Genomic DNA, 20,233 nt, shown 5'->3' on the forward strand with positions numbered 1-20,233 from the left:
CCAGAACGTTTCCTAAAAGTTCAAACATGGTTACATTTCATTTCAATTTTGATAATGTTCTAGGAAAGTTCTCCAACTTGTGTGACATTGAGAATGTTCTCAAATAGTTCAGAGAATGTAAAGAAACAAAGTTCTTCTGTGGGAATTTCAGTACTTCAGCATAACGTTTCCTAAAGGTTTCCTCATGGTGCTATTTCAAATTGTTCCAAGAACATAAGAAACAATGTTATTCTGTGGGAATTTCAGTACATCAGCATTATGTTTACTCATGGTTCCATTTAAAGTCATGTTCTCATTGTTCCAAGAACGTTAATGTTCCATAAAAACCACAAGAAAACTAGTGACGTTCAGAGAACGTTCTAAGAATGTTATTTAAAAACATCCATTCCGTTCTGCGCATTAACAAAACTCTATCCTCTATCTTGTTAAGTGTGTTCTGGTGTGTTGGCCTCACCCACTAATTGGCCACACCTGATCTTAATGAGTGCTTGTTTCCTTTGAAATGGGGTCTGTTTGAATATACAAAAAAAATACATGGAATGCTAGCTCCATCCTGGAGGGATAGTGGACCAAATCCATGAACAGAGGATTATCGGTTTGAATCTCACTGATGCCTTGTCACAATAATAAATTAATGTTTCCATGATTAAAGAAAATGAGTTTCCATGTTCTGTGCTTGGAGTTCAAAAAAAGTTAACCAAAAACAAGTTAGCAGTGTTATTAAAAGTCTTACTGAAACATTCAGTGAAAGTTAAGGAAGTAATTTAAAAACCTCCAAATAACCTATATATCCATTCTCAGAGCATTAATAAAACCTCCCAGGAAAACTTTCAAGGAACAAGAGTAAAATGTTATCAACCTAAAAAAATAAACGTTCCAAGAAGAAGGTGAAATGTTCACTTCCGTTTAACCGGTCAGGAAACGTATGGCTTCGTTCCCAGAACCAATGGTAAACCAAAAAAAATGTACGTTCCCACATCTAATGAACCTAATGTGCTAACTGGGTCTCTAGTCTTGGTTATACAACTTTTGAAATCTCATAGTATCGTCGCTCGAGGAAGCTGCAGACTCGGCAACCTGAGCAGCCAGCCGTAGGCCTATAGGTGCACTTGATTTACTCTCTGGGCCCGAGGGGTATGGCACTTGGAGGCATTGGTACAGCAAAGCCTAATCATAACAACAATTATTCTGGTAAACATTTTCCGTGCAAAATATTTAGGAGCATATGCGACCAAAATGGTCGCACTTTAGAGCCCTGCACGCACACTGTATACATAGTCACACTGACTATCACTACGGCCCTCTCTCTCTCTCTCTCCACTGGGTGAACATGAACCGTGCTACACAGTTTTACCTCATTAACCCTTTAACAAGATACAACCTCACACCCCCGCTCGGTCCTGCGGCCTGGAGGGAGATCTGAGGTGATCCACAGGGTCAAAAGTGGAGCACTCCGGGGGGCTGAGACACGGTCTTACTTTCACACATGGTCCACGCCACAAAAAGCCAACTTCAAAGCATTGTTCCCCGGCTCCAATATCGCCAATCCCACCACCACCTTTCGAGAGAGAGGAAGAAAGAGAGAGAGGAAGAAAGAGAGAAATTGCACCGCCTTGGGTTTTCAAACGTTAGTAATTGAGGACTGTTTCTTAACCTTTACAGATATACTTAATAATGGTATGTTACCTGTAAAAAAATTTTTTTAAATGTCCCATTTCTACCACATTCTTGTTGAGATGAGCGTTTTATATCTCCATGCACTTGAGTTTGAGTAGACGTTTGCCAATGTGGGTGAACTTCTATTTTAATAAATCCATTGAATATATACCATCACAACGAAATCCATTAATTTGTTTTAGGCAGGTCCTAAGAAACATAAGACTAATAATTTATTTTCAAAGAATAGAATGCCATATTTTGCGTTAAATTATGTTGCTGGTCTGTGCAGCCGATATGCTACATGGCTGTGCCATGCACATGAAATCAATAGTTATTGTGTTCATTAAACAGACAAGACACTTAGGCTACCCTGATGGTAGTCAACACAGACGCTGATTCAATGAAACAACATCACATTGATTGATTAAGACGAGTCAAAGGCTTTTGTCCGGGAGTAGGCTACTAAGCAACTGCGAGTAAAGAGCAAAATAATCCACTTGTTAAACTACATAACATGATGGCCAATGTTCGCCAGTGCTATTACATGAGCCAACTAGACAAGATGATCATGAGCAGCGTTCACCTCAACATAGCTAACATTTCTACAGCCTAATTGTAGCCTAACCAACATTCAAATGTGGATTTATCAAGACGAGTCTCCACGCTTGTCTCAAAAAAAAGTGTGATACGGTGCTGAAATAGTGAACACACGCTGGCAGGTAGGCTGTTGCTTCAAATGTATTCGAACAATTGGATGACTTTCATCCTGAGTTTCAGTCAGCAAAAATGTGATGACTTAAATTGCATTAGCCTACTTTATTCCAATATTTCCGTCATTTAGTGGAACAGTAATTCTTTATGGATACATCGTGTTGTGGTTAAGAAAACACTGCATGCGGTGGGCTATGAGAAAAGATGGGTGAAGTGACATGCCTCGCAAAGTTTAAAACTGGCAGGAGAATGGTAGTAACCGGCGCTGCCTAGCAAACATTAAGAGCGTAGTGCGTGTCAATGCCGCCTCAGCATTACGGCTACATTTCATACCGTAGGCAGAACTTTACTGCAATCATGACTAGGTCGGTTGGTGGAAAATAAAAGTAGAGGCTTTATTGCTGGCAATACCTTTCACATATAAAGAAAATTGAGCAAAAAACTTGGTGGGATGCTAAAGTTGGAGGAAAAACATATTGGTTTGAAAGGTGTATAAGACTGTATTAGAGAGCATTTCCGATAGAAGTAATGAAATCGAATGGCAAAGTACAGATTTTTTTTTAAAACCCTGCACCTCTTGGGCCAGTATGGTATGTGCAATAGGTCTTCAAATTAGGATAGTGAACCATATGTCTAATTCACATGGATGGTTGGGATGGGCAGATTTGATGGGGTTGGGGGCCACAAAAAATAGGAACTAATCACGAGGGGCCGCAGTGGCTAGCGGGTTTGCATTCCCACACATGCAGTCATGCCTTTTGAGGGCCGTAAGTGAAAAAAATGTTGCTTGAAATTTGAAACATTTGCAGTTTTACAGCTATCATTTCCAGCAATTTATCACATTTTGCCATAGTTTGGAGTGAAATATTTGCAGCTTTGAATATGATATCTGAGTGAGAGTGACTAACAAAACCAATGGGGACCACTCGGTCAGTAATTCGACCATGATTACTACAAGTTTAGATAGCTGGTTAGACTAACTTATCAATCTTTTTTTTTTTGCTGACAGGTGAGTGACTGTCAGTGACTGACATGACAAGAACAAAACTGCTGATGCACGACCAAATTTAGAAATTGCACCTTGTGTATTCTACTATTCTAACTCAACAGTAAGTTGAGACCCGGACCGAGTTCCTATAAAACGAACAAACAAATCAAAACGTGTTAGATAGGAGAAATAATGCGATACGTGCGAATTACGGGGTGGCTTCCATCCAAAGACATGGGTGGCATGTAAGACCTTAGTGTCTTATTACAATGAAGTCAACAGCCTAGAGTAAGCTAAGTCCCTACCTGGCAGGTGTCAACATGCCACACTAATTACTATTACAAATTAACAACAAATTGTTTTTTTATGCAAGAGCCGCTGCTATTACCCAAGCCCCAGAGGCACTGGTTGTGCTAAGGAGTTATGATAACTCAAACCACAGGAGTCTCTTCTCTTGTCTAAACAATCCTGCCTGATGGAATTCCTAGCCCTGTTGTGGTGGGGTTACCATACATCCTTAGAAAACTATACTCTTAAAAATAAGGGTTTCAAAACGGTTCTTCTGCTGTCCCCATAGGAGAACCCTTTATGGTTCCATTTAGAACCCTTTTTGTTTCCATATTTTCTTTGAGTTTCAAGTGGATAGACCATGTAAACCCTCTGTAAGGGATCTACATGGAATAGAGTTGCAAAGGGGGGGTATACTACTGGAAGCTTTGTAAGTTTACCAGTAAACTACTAGAATTTTGGTATCTTTGAAGGTTTTTATGTAATCTATCACAAGACATCTAGTGGCCCTTTTGAGTACTTCAGATTATCACAGGTGTCTGTAATAATCTGTCCCTGTGTGGCCTTATCACATGTAAAACACATGAAATAAGATAATTTTAAAATAAAAAAAATATAATGACAAAGCTGAAAAAGCATTATACTAAATACAAACCATCAATTTAGTGAATACCATTGATGTTAAATGAGGGTTTCAGCATGAAATATTATTTTAAATTATTTGACTGTCAATATGTATTTGTTGTCAATGTTTAGGTATCAAACTGGTAGATTCAATATTTGGAAGATTTGGAAGAGTTAATGCTTTTTTTGATTAATTTGGCTATTTTCTCTTGCCACATATGGTCTATCTATTAGAAACTCATAGAAAATACAGTGCCTTGCGAAAGTATTCGGCCCCCTTGAACTTTGCGACCTTTTTCCACATTTCAGGCTTCAAACAAAAAACTATATTTTTTTGTGAAGAATCAACAACAAGTGGGACACAATCATGAAGTGGAACGACATTTATTGGATATTTCAAACTTTTTTAACAAATCAAAAACTGAAAAATTGGGCGTGCAAAATTATTCAGCCCCCTTAAGTTAATACTTTGTAGCGCCACCTTTTGCTGCGATTACTGCTGTAAGTCGCTTGGGGTATGTCTCTATCAGTTTTGCACATCGAGAGACTGAAATTTTTTCCCATTCCTCCTTGCAAAACAGCTCGAGCTCAGTGAGGTTGGATGGAGAGCATTTGTGAACAGCAGTTTTCAGTTCTTTCCACAGATTCTCGATTGGATTCAAGTCTGGACTTTGACTTGGCCATTCTAACACCTGGATATGTTTATTTTTGAACCATTCCATTGTAGATTTTGCTTTATGTTTTGGATCATTGTCTTGTTGGAAGACAAATCTCCGTCCCAGTCTCAGGTCTTTTGCAGACTCCATCAGGTTTTCTTCCAGAATGGTCCTGTATTTGGCTCCATCCATCTTCCCATCAATTTTAACCATCTTCCCTGTCCCTGCTGAAGAAAAGCAGGCCCAAACCATGATGCTGCCACCACCATGTTTGACAGTGGGGATGGTGTGGTCAGGGTGATGAGCTGTGTTGCTTTTACGCCAAACATAACGTTTTGCATTGTTGCCAAAAAGTTCAATTTTGGTTTCATCTGACCAGAGCACCTTCTTCCACATGTTTGGTGTGTCTCCCAGGTGGCGTGTGGCAAACTTTAAACTACACTTTATGGATATCTTTAAGAAATGGCTTTCTTCTTGCCACTCTTACATAAAGGCCAGATTTGTGCAATATACGACTGATTGTTGTCCTATGGACAGAGTCTCCCACCTCAGCTGTAGATCTCTGCAGTTCATCCAGAGTGATCATGGGCCTCTTGGCTGCATCTCTGATCAGCCTTCTCCTTGTATGAGCTGAAAGTTTAGAGGGACGGCCAGGTCTTGGTAGATTTGCAGTGGTCTGATACTCCTTCCATTTCAATATTATCACTTGCACAGTGCTCCTTGGGATGTTTAAAGCTTGGGAAATCTTTTTGTATCCAAATCTGGCTTTAAACTTCTTCACAACAGTATCTCGGACCTGCCTGGTGTGTTCCTTGTTCTTCATGATGCTCTCAGCGCTTTTAACGGACCTCTGAGACTATCACAGTGCAGGTGCATTTATACGGAGACTTGATTACACACAAGTGGATTGTATTTATCATCATTAGTCATTTAGGTCAACATTGGATCATTCAGAGATCCTCACTGAACTTCTGGAGAGAGTTTGCTGCACTGAAAGTAAATGGGCTGAATAATTTTGCACGCCCAATTTTTCAGTTTTTGATTTGTTAAAAAAGTTTGAAATATCCAATAAATGTCGTTCCACTTCATGATTGTGTCCCACTTGTTGTTGATTCTTCACAAAAAAATACAGTTTTATATCTTTATGTTTGAAGCCTGAAATGTGGCAAAAGGTCGCAAAGTTCAAGGGGGCCGAATACTTTCGCAAGGCACTGTATGGACACAGATATAATAAATAAATGTTGTATATGAATACATTTTTATAAATTACCAAAATTACTCAAAGATTGCCATACATTTTCTGTTAATTACTCAAGTTTCCTTTATCTTACCAGTAGGTTTGCAACCCTAACCTGGAACCAAAAAGGGTTCTGCAAAGGGTTCTCCTTTGGGGACAGCCAAAGAACCCTTTTAGGTTCCAGATACAGAAAAAAGGTGCTATCTTCTCTACATACTTTCTCTACATCCTTAAAAGCTGATGGGTTTTAGGAATAATCCTTCCCCTGGCTCTTACATTTAAATTGTGTTAGTTGTTTTCAACCAGACACTGCTTACTAAAACCATACACATGCTGTACAGTGTGTGCGCATGTACAAGCGACTGTGCTGTAATGATGATATCCAGCCCTAAATTGTCCATTACACTTTGCTACTGTCCCTTACCCCATCATGGCCATGCCATCTTGAAACCCATTAGTATGTAAACTACATGTGACCCCTGCCTACTTACACCTATTAGTTAGGGCTCCTGTCTGTGAAAGTTGTTTACAGTGTGCTCATGAGACCTGGCTGCCGTTCCAAAAAAATCTGATTGAGTTAAGGAGAAGTCAGCCAAGATGTAATACAAATAGCTGTAAGAAAAAGACAGGAATTTGAAAAATGTGAAATCAGTTTTTTTATTTTTTTTCCTCCTTTCACATTTTCTTCACCAATCTTCCCTACCGCAGTTTTGCTCCACTGTCTGGTCCCTAAACCAAGTTAGCAAAAAAAAAAAAAAACTGAATGGAGTCGAGAATGCATAAAAGTACCACAACAAAGCATACTCAGAAACCAAACAAGCTGGAAATGTGAGGTAGCCACACGCAACATTAAAATCTTAACGCGGCTTGTAAATTTCCCTAGATTACACTTAACATGGTTTATTTCTCTTTCTATCTCTCCCCATCTCTGTCTGTTCTGTGTGTCCTGGCTGTGTGGCATAAAGCCAGAGCAAAGCACACAAATGAACATGGACTTTGAGTCAACACAGACAACAACAATGACCACAACCACACACTGACCAAAACCCAACCATGCAGTAAGCTATATTACAGACAGTCTTATGTCTAGGCCCATGTGGAATGACTCGGGATGCATTCCATCTCTGACAAGGTCTGAGGGAGAGGAGAACGGTTGTTCGGATGCCTTCCACCCAGCAGAATGCATCAGACACCCCAAGTACACAGGATTAGGAACCATGGTTTTAACTAGCTCTGCCTTCACTGTATTTGGGTCTTGCCAGGATAATCATCCAGAGAAAGTAACTTAGTGCATCTAAATGGGACATATCATATTCAGCACTTGGTGAGAATATATCACTGTTCACTCTCTATCTACAACTTTAACTACATACTGTATATACTGCCAGTGTCACCCATGTGGTTTGTGCATGGCATGGCTAAAGTGCTCTGTTCACTTCTGTTAGAGCAGAATGATGGTGCTGTGTTGACAGTCCTTTTCAGTATGGGACTGTCAACTGTCAACATTGTTAATAGAAGCAACATAGTGAGCCTAATTAGATGATTGATGAGGCATCTCATTGGTTCGTCTCGACAATCTCTCTCTCTAAACTCTGCATCAGGGCCCTGTAATGACTACCAGCACTTGGCCCCAGCCCGAGACCTAATCCTAGATCCAACCTAGTGCACAGATCCTTAATAAATACAAATACAGCCCCGGTTCCAGCCCCAGCTGAGTAGTCCCATCCCCAAACAGCACAAGTCCAATATCCCAGCCTAAGCTTCAACCCAAGTCATGCCCCTGTCCATGTCCTATAGCTCTAGCTTCAGATCCAAGCCCTGCCCTACCCCCAGCCTCAGTCAAGCCACAGGTCCAGCCCTATCCCCAGCCAAGCCACAGGTCTGTCCCCAGCCCAGCCTCAGTCAAGACGCAGGTCCAGCCCCAGCCCAGCCTCAGTCAAGACGCAGGTCCAGCCCCAGCCCTACCCCCAGCCCAGCCTCAGTCAAGACGCAGGTCCAGCCCCAGCCCAGCCTCAGTCAAGACGCAGGTCCAGCCCCAGCCCTACCCCCAGCCCAGCCTCAGTCAAGACGCAGGTCCAGCCCCAGCCCAGCCTCAGTCAAGACGCAGGTCCAGCCCCAGCCTTACCCCCAGCCCAGCCTCAGTCAAGCCGCAGGTCCAGCCCCAGCCCAGCCTCAGTCAAGCCGCAGGTCCAGCCCCAGCCCAGCCTCAGTCAAGACGCAGGTCCAGCCCCAGCCCAGCCTCAGTCAAGACGCAGGTCCAGCCCCAGCCCAGCCTCAGTCAAGACGCAGGTCCAGCCCCAGCCTTACCCCCAGCCCAGCCTCAGTCAAGACGCAGGTCCAGCCCCAGCCCAGCCTCAGTCAAGACGCAGGTCCAGCCCCAGCCCTACCCCCAGCCCAGCCTCAATCAAGACGCAGGTCCAGCCCCAGCCCTACCCCCAGCCCAGCCTCAGTCAAGCCGCAGGTCCAGCCCCAGCCCAGCCTCAGTCAAGCCGCAGGTCCAGCCCCAGCCTTACCCCCAGCTGCATTCATCAATCCAGCAGCCTCACGCAGTGGGTGGGTTTGGGAGCACCACCACCACCATCACCTCCAGTACAGTACATCCATGTCCGGCGGATTCCTAAATTACAGGCAAGTTCCAAGCAGTGAGACGGTTTATTGCATCTGACCGGCTCACTTCCTCCCCATACCAAAGGCATTGCATGCTGGGCCTTATTTTGATGTGGTGTGTAAGCATAATTAGGAGGTCCAATAAAAGCAGAGAGGAGGGAAAAAGGAGGCATGTCCATCTGTCGTGTCTTAATAAAGGGTGGGTAGGGGGTAGAGAGAGCCCTGCTCTGCTCTCCGGATCACACAGCTCCACCATGCCTCCCTGTCTGTTGTTGTAGCAGCCATTAGAGCAGGCGTGGATGTAAATACTCTGCAGAGCCAAAGACCAACCCCACACGCTTGTCTGCCTGCCTCTGTATTTGTCAGGGGGAGGGGGGCTCCTGATCTCAAGTTACCAGGGCCTTGCAGAGATCGATCCAAAGTAGGTACTAGTCTGCAGGCACACGGAGACAAACACACACAGACATGGCAAACAAGAGTCAGATATGTGGCTCACTGCAGTAGTACAACACTGGACCATCCCTATTCCCTCCCTGCCTTTGTGTCTCTGGCTATGTCCCTAGGAGTGGTGATGTTAATCACCTGCAGCCCAACGGCTGCTAAACTGCTGGCCAATCAAGTTCCAGCTTTCAACCTCTTAACATATGCCCTCATTTTTTATAGTGATCACCATACTTCAAACATTAAATCAAAATGTTAGTCACATGTGCCGAATACAACAGTGAAATGCTTACTTACGAGCCCCTGACCAACAATGCAGTTTAAAAAAAATAAGCGATTAGAAACGTAACAAGTAATTAAAGCGCAGCAGTAAAATAACAACAGTAAGTCTATATACAGGGGGTACTGGCACAGAGTCAATGTGTGGGGGCACCGGTTTGTTGAGGTAATATTTACATGTAGGTAGAGTTGTTAAAGTGACTGTGCAAAGATGATAACAACACAGAGAGTAGCAGCGGCGTAAAAGAGGAGGGCAAAGCAAATAGTCTGGGTATCCATTTTATTAGATGTTCAGGAGTGTGGGATCTAAGCTGTTTAGAATCCTCTTGGACTTAGACTTGGCGATTCGGTACCGCTTGCCGTGCGGTAGCAGAGTGAATAGTCTATGACTGGGGTGGCTGGAGTCTATGACAATTATAAAATACTTATAGTATTACTTAAGAATCACACCAATTATGACCACATTATCAATACACTGTTCTGAGTAAATGCTGAGTGTTGTTCTTCACATGAGTATAGTGAGAGGTTAGTTGACGAGGGCCTCCCTCTGTCTCTGGTCCTCTCACCTACCTCCAAAGCCCTCGCATGACTCACGTTTGTGTTTAAATGCTTATTTTTTGCTGTTTTATTCGCACCACTTAGAAACGATCCCCACATGATGACTTTTATGGCCCAATAAACTCAAGCGTATCGAACCAAACTGGCTGGCCATATTTAGTAGCTTTATAGGAAAACATATTAAGGTGTAATTGCTGTAGGCAGGCGTGCTATTGTGAGAATAACATAGGTGAGGGTTGCAAAATTTCCCTCGCACTCGAAAGGGACACTGGACCTTTTGTCTCCAGCTCTGGAGTTTCCAATCACCATTGGGAAATATGGACGGTATTATAAGATTCATATTACAAGTTCATTTTACTTCACATTTCCGAAAATGAACTTTCACAGTGTGGTAAAATGTAGCCTGAAAGAAAAACATCTGTTTGGTATTTAGTGTTGCCAACATATGGGATCCTCTGATGACAATGATTGAGGGTGGAAGAGAAGATCTTGTGTATTTCCCAGAGAGAAGAAAAAAAGGGACCAAATCTACACACAATGACTGTTTCTCTGCAGTGACCTGATAAATGGAAACGTGTAGAAGTGTATAAAACCAGCCTTTTCCTCTGTGTGAAATGGATCTTCCTCGGTCTTCGCTCAGACACGAAACAGTGCACAAAAAAAGTAGAGAGAAAGTGGAAAAACCTAAGCCCTCTCGTTCGCAAACTTACTACACCGCCATCGAAATCAGAAAGCTACGTGTCGGTGCCCATTTAAATGAATTAGGGCTACTTGAGTTTATAGGGTGAAGGGGGCTAGGCAGAGGGTGAATAGACAATGTTTTTTTTTGTGGTGAGAGAAAATGAAGACAAAACAGAAACAGATAACCCACAGCTTGTCACGTGGGTCCTGAGGAATCTCTCTGAGCCTGACTACAAGTTCATGACACCTGTGTTGTTTTTTTCCTCTGGGGGATTTCCACCAGTGTAGCATGGCATCGGTGCACTGAGGACTGAGGACCCTTTCACCAACTTCATTTGATACGGCTGTGAATGAGACCTAGTAGGTCTGCTACACTACAGACAGGATGGACATGCTTGGGTTAGTGGGTCCCACAAGACTGACCTCGCCGCAAAAGTTACTGAATTTATTTGTCAAAGCTGAAAACTTGAATTACCTGCCATGATTTTCCACAAAATTGGCACTGTCCAAACACAAAAACACACCTGCATAAACACTTGCATGCATGCACACACACACCCACATTAACTGCTTGGCTGATGGGTCCTGGGAAGAGAAAGGGAACACGGTTCCTCTTAGACGCTGCAGCCCGGGGCTCAGGTCAAGACTTGGCGAGCAGTAATCCCTCTCAGGTGATGCTGCTCACATTCAGCCACATCCAGCTGATCTGCTTAAATATGTTCTCTCCCATCCCTCCACCCCCTCTCATCTTTAAAACCCCCTCGGCAAGGAGCAGCATTTAGGAAGATGGGGGTTACCGCTATTCCACACCACGAACCCCGGATTGCTTTTCAGCGTTTCTGTAAAGTGATCGTTCCATGTGCCACTTTGCGCGGAGACACGCCGGTGCACAACGTAGAGGGCTCCTTCATAACCAGCCAGGAGAAACGCACTGCTGCTGTGGAATAAAAAGTCACACAGTGCTCCTGGCTTAGGAGAGAGCGTGCACACAAACAGGATACAGGGCGCCCATCCCGTGGATTAGAGTGGCATTATGTGAAAAGGCCTTGTTAAAAGACATGCCGTCTGCGGGCCCCCTTTTCACTTTTTCCAAAGACAGAGTGGCAAAGCTGCTTTAAGAGTGGCCTTATGGAGTCGGTTTAAAATGGCTTCATGTCCACCAAACATTAAGAGGGACAATATGCTATTTAATAGACAGTCATACTATTAATATATAATAAGACATTTAGCAGATGCTTTCATCCAAAGGGACTTACAGTCATGCTATTTGTATCCATTTCTCTCACAGAAAATACAGAGAATTAGCAAGTGCGGTCTGAGTGCTTTCAGGGCGGCAGGTAGTCTAGCGGTTAAGAGTGTTGGGCCAGTACCCGGCTAGGTGAAAAATCAGCTGATGTGCCCTTGACCAAGGCACTTAGCCCTAATTGCTCCTTTATGTAGCTTTGAATGAGTGTCTGCTAAATTACTCAAATGTAAATGTAAGGCATATCCTAAGTAGGGTTGCACATTTTGGGGAATTTTCAGAGGTGGAAACTTTCCGTGGGAATTAACGGGAATATGGGAATTAACAGAAATATATGCAAATTAATGTAGAGGTTTTTTGCATTGGATATATTTACCATATCATATGGAGACAGAAACATAAACCTTTTACCTTATCATAAGTAGACATAATTGCAAATGATTAAATCTTTCCAATAGAAATGTAAAAAACAATTTAGTTACAAATTGAACTTTAATTAAATGAGTTGACTCTTCACACGGGATGATTTCACTGAACAACAAAAGAAAGGGTATATCGAATGATCCCCAATGATCCATTGCATCTCCCAAAACCATTTCCAACATGTCATCAGACTCTGAGGCCTTATCCTCACTGTCACTTTCCAAGCTTGTTGAGGATGTCTCGTTGTCAGGCTCAAAAGCCTAAAATTTTCCCGGGTGGCCACCAATTTTTCAACTGTTATATTGGTCAGCCTGTTGCGTGTGTGTTCCCAAACAAGGACCAGTTGCGCTCTGAGGTGGCTGACGTTGGTGGGATTTGGAGGATGATGGAGGTAACATGGGAAAGAGCCTCAGATCCATAAAGTCAATTCCACCAGGTGGCTGATGAGAATTTCAGGAACATTTTCCATGGGAAGTTAATCCCTGGAATTTGGGGAATTTTGCTTAAATTCCATCAAAAAAAGTTAGCATATAATAGTGAACCTTTAATGTGGGATACACAAGAAAATTATAGGTCTTGTGGCATATTTTGGTTAAACTATCCGCAATTTAATGGAATTGCAACCCTCTGCTGATTCTCAAGATCTTGCACACCAATGAGATGCTATTGAGCCCACACAACTACACTGTCTGAGCAACGGACTACCTGCTTTCTGGTAAGTTTTGACTACAATAATGGGTGGGGTGAATATATTTTATGACATACATAATTTTTTTGTTAAATAGTAAATAGTAGCCTACAGCAAAGCGTGTTTTAAATCATTTATAATTTAACAATTTCGGCTAGTTAGCTATCATATGGGTTTTAGCTTGCTTGAGCCTGCTAACTGAGGAGTGTTAATTCACCTGTTTCCATACATGTTTCATTTTAAAACATTTATCTTACAAAGGAGTTGTTTAATCTAACTTCTTAACTATGCATATGTACATGGAATTGTATTATTATTTTATTTTTTCTCATTTAATCTTTACAGGAAAATGCCACGGGCACTATCTGATGTGTGGAGATGGCTGCAGTGAACTAACGTAGAAGGAAAAGCTGTGTACATTTGCAAATACTATGCCAAATCATGTGACGAATGCAACATCATCTGGCCAAGTGCTTAAACTTCCCTCAGCGCTCACAACAAGCAACCTCTGACGAAAGTCCCTCTACTTCTATTCGAGATGAAAATTATGTATCAGACACCTTCTTGATAGCAACAGCTCATGGTCCTCCTGTAATCAGATGAGTAAAAAAAAACAATGGAGGAACGTAGTCAAAGAAATGCTGATGACTGTCTTGCTCAAGCTGTGTATGCAACTGGTTCACATCTGATGCTCACAGGCAATGTGTATTGGAAGAGTTTTCTGAATGTTCTTTGCCCAGCATACACCCCTCCAACCAGACATGCTTTATCTACTCATTTACTGGATACAGAGTTCAAGTGAAGGTCAAGCAAATCATAGAGAAAGCAGACTGTAAGCAGACTGTATTGCAATCATCTCGGATGGGTGGTCGAATGTTCGTGGACAAGGAATAATTAACTACATCATTTCCAACCCTCAACCAGTATTCTACAAGAGCACAGACACAAGTGCTCTTGTGTCTGAGACATACCAGTCTCTACATTGCAGATGAGCTGCAGGCAGTCATCAATGACCTTGGACACACATAAGCTATTTCCACTGATGACAGACAATGCTGCGAACATGAAGGCTGCTTGGTCTAAAGTGGAGGAGTCCGACCTTCACATCACACTCATTGGCGGTGCTGCTCATGCATTGAATCTGCTCCTCATGGACAGCATGGCACTGAAAACAATGGATACACTACAAGAGAGCCAAGGAAATGGTTAGGTATGTGAATGGTCATCAAGTTACAGCAGCAATCTACCTCACCAAGCAAAGTGAGAAGAATAAGAGCACCACATTGAAGCTGCCCAGCATCACCCGTTGGGGTGGTGTTGTCATCATGTTTGACAGTCTCCTGGAAATGGCCATATCACAGTCAAGAGGATCTCATATCAAGAGGATCCTACTGGATTATATATTTTGGGAGAGAGTGGTAAGTAGCCTGAATCTCCTGAAACCTATAGCAGTAGCTATTGCACGGATTTGAGGGAGACAATGCCATCCTGTCTGATGTTCAGACGCCGCTTGCAGATGTAAGAGAAGAAATCCATACTGCCCTGCCCAATTCACTGTTGCTCCAAGCAGAGGAAACTGCAGTTATGAAATACATCAAAAAGCGTGAAGACTTCTGCCTGAAGCCCATACACACTACAGCGTACACGTTGGACCCCAAGTATGTTGGCAAGAGCATCCTGTCTTGTGCAGAGATCAACAAGGCCTATAATGTGATATAATTGCCGTGTCTTGCCATCTTGGCCTGGATGAGGGCAAGGTTCTTGGCAGTCTGGCGAAGTACACCTCCAAGCAAGGGCTTTGGGATGGAGATGCAATATGGCAGTAGTGCCAGCATATCTCATCAGACACCTGGTGGAAGGGACTTTGTGGCTCTGAGGCTCTTTCCCCTGTTGCCTCGATCATCCTCCAAATCCCACCAATATCAGCCACCTCAGAGCGCAACTGGTCCTTGTTTGGGAAAAGACACACACCAATGCACGCAACAGGCTGACCAATACAACAGTTGAAAAATTGGTGGCAATCCGGAAAAATGTTAGGCTTTTTAAGCCTAACAATGAGCCATCCTCAACAAGGTTGAAAAGTGACAGTGTAGATGAGGCCTCAGAGTCTGATGTTCAAGAGGTGGACATTGAGGAGGTCCAGGGAGAAGACATGGAAGCCTGAGAGGAAGACAACCAAAGCTTTAGTTTCTAGACTATCATTTTACAGATGCATGTTGAAAATGTTTTTGGGAGATGCGATGGATCATTGGGGATCATTCAATATTCCCTTTCTTTTGTTGTTCAGTGAAATCATCCCATGTGAAGAGTCAACTCATTTAATTCAAGTTCAATTTGTAACTAAATTGTTTTTTTTACATTTCTATTGGAAAAATTTAATCATTTGCAATTATGTCAATTTATGATAAGTAGAAAAGTTCATGTTTCTGTCTCCATATGATATGGTAAATATATCCAAATGCAAAAAACATCTACATTAATTTGCATATATTTCCGTTAATTCCCATATTCCCGTTAATTCCCACGGAAAGTTTCCAACTCTGAATATTCCCCAAAATGTGCAACCCTAGTGCTGTACAGTATTTCACTACTATAGCCATTTCCTAGTAGTGGGTTTACAAACTCCCCTGACCCATGGTGCATCTCTTCCTCCAGGCAACATTGGTACTTGAGTCTGTTTTATGTAGTCAGCAGGTGGCATCATTAGCCAGAGAATAAAAATGAAAACCAATATCCTTGAGTGTAGCAATGATATCATAGGAGGCTTCATTGGCATGCGTTCCCCTTTTTTAGTGGGCGGGGTGGGGGAGTAAGGAGGTGTAAATCATTGGTTTAATATGAAGAGAAAAAACAATAACTACAGTGGAACAGGGGATTGAGTCATGTAGTAGAGTATAGGAGCTGCTTGCAAGACATGATCAAACCATTTACACCACAGATTCCCTTAATTTAGCTTTAGCCTGACTCTTACAGTTTGCCTTTGAACACAGACTATTGCTGACGAGAACTGCCCTACTTTTCACTCTTGCATTCCCATACACTTCCCTAGCTAATCCAATCATATACTCTATGTCAACGGCAAAGGCTCTTCTACTTATTTCAGCCAACTTATTTGAATTTATTTCAGCCTGAAAGGTAAAGACATTTGTTCCTCTACACACAGGATATTTTTCTTTACCCATAAAATATATATATGCCTGGGGAGCTTAACGTGACCAATTCCATATTCAGTTTTTAAAATGTGTCTGGGACAGAACATTCCAGACTGATTTGGAAACCTCACTATGTTACTGCTGCTTGCCAGACATACTGTATGTAGAGCTGTCATAGTGAACCTCGAGGGCAAGGCACAAATATTCAGCCCTCTCGGAGCACATTGAACAGTGATCTCTCTCTCACATGCTTCTCTCAATAACCATAATAAATAAAGGAAGGAAGTGAAAACCTAAAGCTTTGCTGCCTGCCAGTGTGTGCTAAATGTCGCTTTTGGCCTCAGTTGGGCCATTCCATTCCAAAACAACAGGAACCAATCCTCCACCTCCCCCGCCAAAGAACTATCTGTACAAAACCCATACATTGCTGAGGGCTGGAGCATCCAGTTTGAGATGTTCAGAGAGTTTACGGTAATGTGTGTACAGCTCAGCCTAATCCCACCCTCAGGGTCAAATGTATAAATTAACCTTTTGCTCTCACCTCCAGCCACCACCCCCTCCCCCCTCTCTTACACACACACAAAGGGTTATACCTCTCTAGCCTGCTAGCCAAAAGCATTTCAACCACTTCTATCAATAACAAACACAGAAACACAAACACACACACCTATGCCATTATCAATTTGTCTCTCTCCCTATAAGCATCTCAAACTTAACCAGTTCCACTCCGTGCCAAAAAGTTTGATCCCATTAAGAACATTATATTATGGAGCATCTGAGATCACCAATCCTAGGAGAAAAATAGAGGAGCAGAGAAAAGTGTGTGCCAGTACCCCACAGTGATTGCTTGATTATTTGCAGATGGGCAGTGGAAGGCTTGCAGCCAGGAGTGGAGGTTCCCCCTGGCATGCCTTGCATATGATTAAATGTGTGATTGCCTTACAATTTACAACCCCCCAAAAAACATGCATTGAGAAGAGGATCATCCTACTGTACTCCACACCACACCGTATAGACCTAACATGTTCAGTTTAGGGAATTTGTGCTATAACCAGAGGTCAGTAAGAAACAGCACACACACTTCAGATTAAGCAGTGTTCCCACTCTCCCCTGCCACCACTGGAGTAAGGACCTTGTTTATGCCACAGATCCAGGAGGGGGGGGCTGCTAACAGCAGGCACACTGATGTCACGGTCTGCTCATTCATTCCACCTTGCTGTTTTTACCAATGGGCTAAATCCCCAGAGGCGATTGTTATGCGTGTACCAACTGTTCAAAGATAACTCTGCGGTTATGAGATCAATTAAATCCAGCTTAGGAGGTTGGAGAGGACGAATTCATGACAGGGGAAGGGGGTTCCGCATCTATTCATTAAAACTCCCACAATACGCCCCCCTAAGCCGCTGCGCTCGACAATAGATAGACAGAGCCGGACTGCCATCTTTTCACCGTCTAGTCGCTGTAGCCGACTAAGCAGTACCACATTTAATTAAAGACACAGACCTCTCTTTGTTGGCACGGACAGTCGGACAGGTAAAAGCACAGAGAGCCTGAAGCAATGTGGGGTAGCCTAGGCTATTTGACCAAACGACTCACCAACCGCAACTATGTAAGAAACGCGAAGCAGATAACAATATCACAAATCTTATCAGGCATACTTGGGTTGGCAGCAAACAATGACCGTTATGTGTCCAAAACGCACATTTTGCGCATTTGCCAAAATGTCCCCAAAACATAACTTCAAGAATTACCTGTAATCTAGTAATACAACTAACTATGTCTTTGAGTGGTGAAGTCTTGCCAATTTGTTACAATTTAGTAAAATATTTTCCACGTTGAACAGTTGCCTTGTAAAATATACCCACAGTCTGGGCAGACTCGGCTACTGGTTTACACCGCTGTGGCACTATTCGTTTTGGCGGGATGGATATATTCGGTGGCTCGAATCAATTTTTTCACTGCGCTTTTAATCTTATAGTGGCAGTTGGTTGATAATATCAGAGTGCATAAAATTCATCCAGGAACTCACGAACGCACTTACCAGAAATGCATCACCTCAATCAAATACCCTAGCCCTAGTCTACAGGATGTTGGACGGTCACTGTATCCTGATCAATACACTGCGCTCAGGACGATGATAGTGTCAACGTGTAGGCGACGTGTTATGTCTGAATAAATTGGCAAGGTAATTATCTAATCAATAAGCAGAACCGGATATACAATGGCAACAAATGTTGATTCAACTCTTGGTCTCAAAATGTTTCATATTAGCTGTTCGACCATGTCTATTTTTATTTTTATAATGTTGCTGGCTCAGAAACTATCCAAAACTTCTCGCTCTCAACTGTCACATTGGCAAGGATGATATATGCATATATAGACGATTTTTCACTTACCTCTTTTGTTCCTCCTCCAGCGATTTGACTGCGTTTGACAGTTGCTGTACTCCATACAGTGCAACACGATTAAAGCCAATGAGAAAAGTGGAAACTGCATCTGGACGGCTGGTGTTCCGACTCGAATAAGAAGTGCCAGTGGTGTTTGGGATGAATTATCTGGTTCGTGTCCTCCAGTTTCTTGAATGATTCCAATTTGTCACACATTAAACGAGCAGCGACAACATAATATCTCACCACTGAATAATATCATTTTATGAAGTTTATGAAGTTCATCCTTCATTCACAAGTGTCCCTTTGAGTGCTGTAAAAATAAAGATATGGGTTATTGTGATAACAAATGTGACAATATCAACATCTATCCAAACACGGGAAGAATACTTGATCTATGGAGTTTAGGAGGCTAAGCCTATTGTATTTAAATACACTGCAATAATGAAACATTTTTTTCTGCCCCACGTGTTAATTTATTCTCCATTCTCGACAAAAGAGCTTGGTATGAAATTAATGCATAACGCTTCTCAAACAAGCAATAACCTTCCAATATAATGAGCGCAAGAAGCTGCGTTTAACAATGAACACAACATGAAACATACCTGCATATGTGACAGTCTAAATCCACTTCAGAAAGCCACAGTGGATTTGGAGCATACAGCATCACCTCTTGTATGAAAAGTTATTCTGAAGAGAACAGAGGTCCGAGTGATTTCCCTTCTCCCTGAGATGCACGCGAGTTTTATTCCGATAATACCTGCTTCCCCGGTGAAAGCGTGTCCTTCTTCACTTCAACAAACTTGTCTACACCATTCAGACGTCTCGTTTTACATTGGGGTTTAAAGCAAAGGATATAAAGCCAGTAGATTCTCCTCTAGATTGTCTGCATCTGCGCTTCGAGCGGAGGTGAAGTGGTAGGTTACGACTGGTCCTGATGCTTGGGTTGCTTTCTCATATAGCTGCTCCTGTCACGTGGAGATCTCTAGATCTGTGGGGCTGCACAGAATTAGAAGCCCCTTGACCAGAGTGAAGTATTTTTTCTTATTATTTTAGATAATGAAGATGACACATGCTATTTAGCTGCCTCGGTCCTCTCACACAACACCGAGGCTCCCTCCGGGTCCTAGTGCAGGAAACAAATAAACGCAGCCGTTTTGATTCTCGTGTGAAATGAGGCACAACACGTGACGTTTGAGTGGGGTATTGTTGTAAACTATCATCACCCCCAGTTTGGAAGTTGAATGACCTATAGGCACTCTCTCTCAAATTCCAAATGAAACGTTACGTTTTTTTCTATGTGGTTTGGAAACGGAGTTTGTTTGGTCGTTCAATTATGAACAATTGACCAATGAAAAGTGGTCTTGCTCAAAATGGGCCTATCATCGACATGTGTGCACCCTTTCTATCACATTTAACACCAACAGGAAACGTCTTCTCAACGATATATCTTGTCGGGAGTAGTACCTGCATGGTTAAACTGTTATTTCCACCATATGACAAATATGTCTATTCATGTCTCAAAAAGCTAGTGAATTGCAGTGCAAGTTATCAGAAGGTGAATTCACCAATTTGTATGTCGCTCTGGATAAGAGCGTCTGCTAAATGACT

General features: G+C 42.6%; 1 protein-coding gene across 1 annotated transcript in view; it reads right to left on the minus strand.

Moving 5' to 3' along the window:
* LOC135522468 (R-spondin-2-like) overlaps positions 1-18,834 on the minus strand; it is an 81,577-nt gene extending 62,743 nt beyond the window's left edge. The window contains exon 1 of the mRNA XM_064948761.1: positions 18,632-18,834. Within this exon, the coding sequence (XP_064804833.1) occupies positions 18,632-18,731 (100 nt within the window). The 5' untranslated portion in view covers positions 18,732-18,834. The remainder of the gene's footprint in view (positions 1-18,631) is intronic.
* Positions 18,835-20,233: the final 1,399 nt, after the last annotated feature.

This window comes from Oncorhynchus masou, chromosome 30 (genome assembly GCF_036934945.1).
Source record: "Oncorhynchus masou masou isolate Uvic2021 chromosome 30, UVic_Omas_1.1, whole genome shotgun sequence".
In the NCBI taxonomy this organism is placed as follows: Eukaryota; Metazoa; Chordata; class Actinopteri; order Salmoniformes; family Salmonidae; genus Oncorhynchus; species Oncorhynchus masou.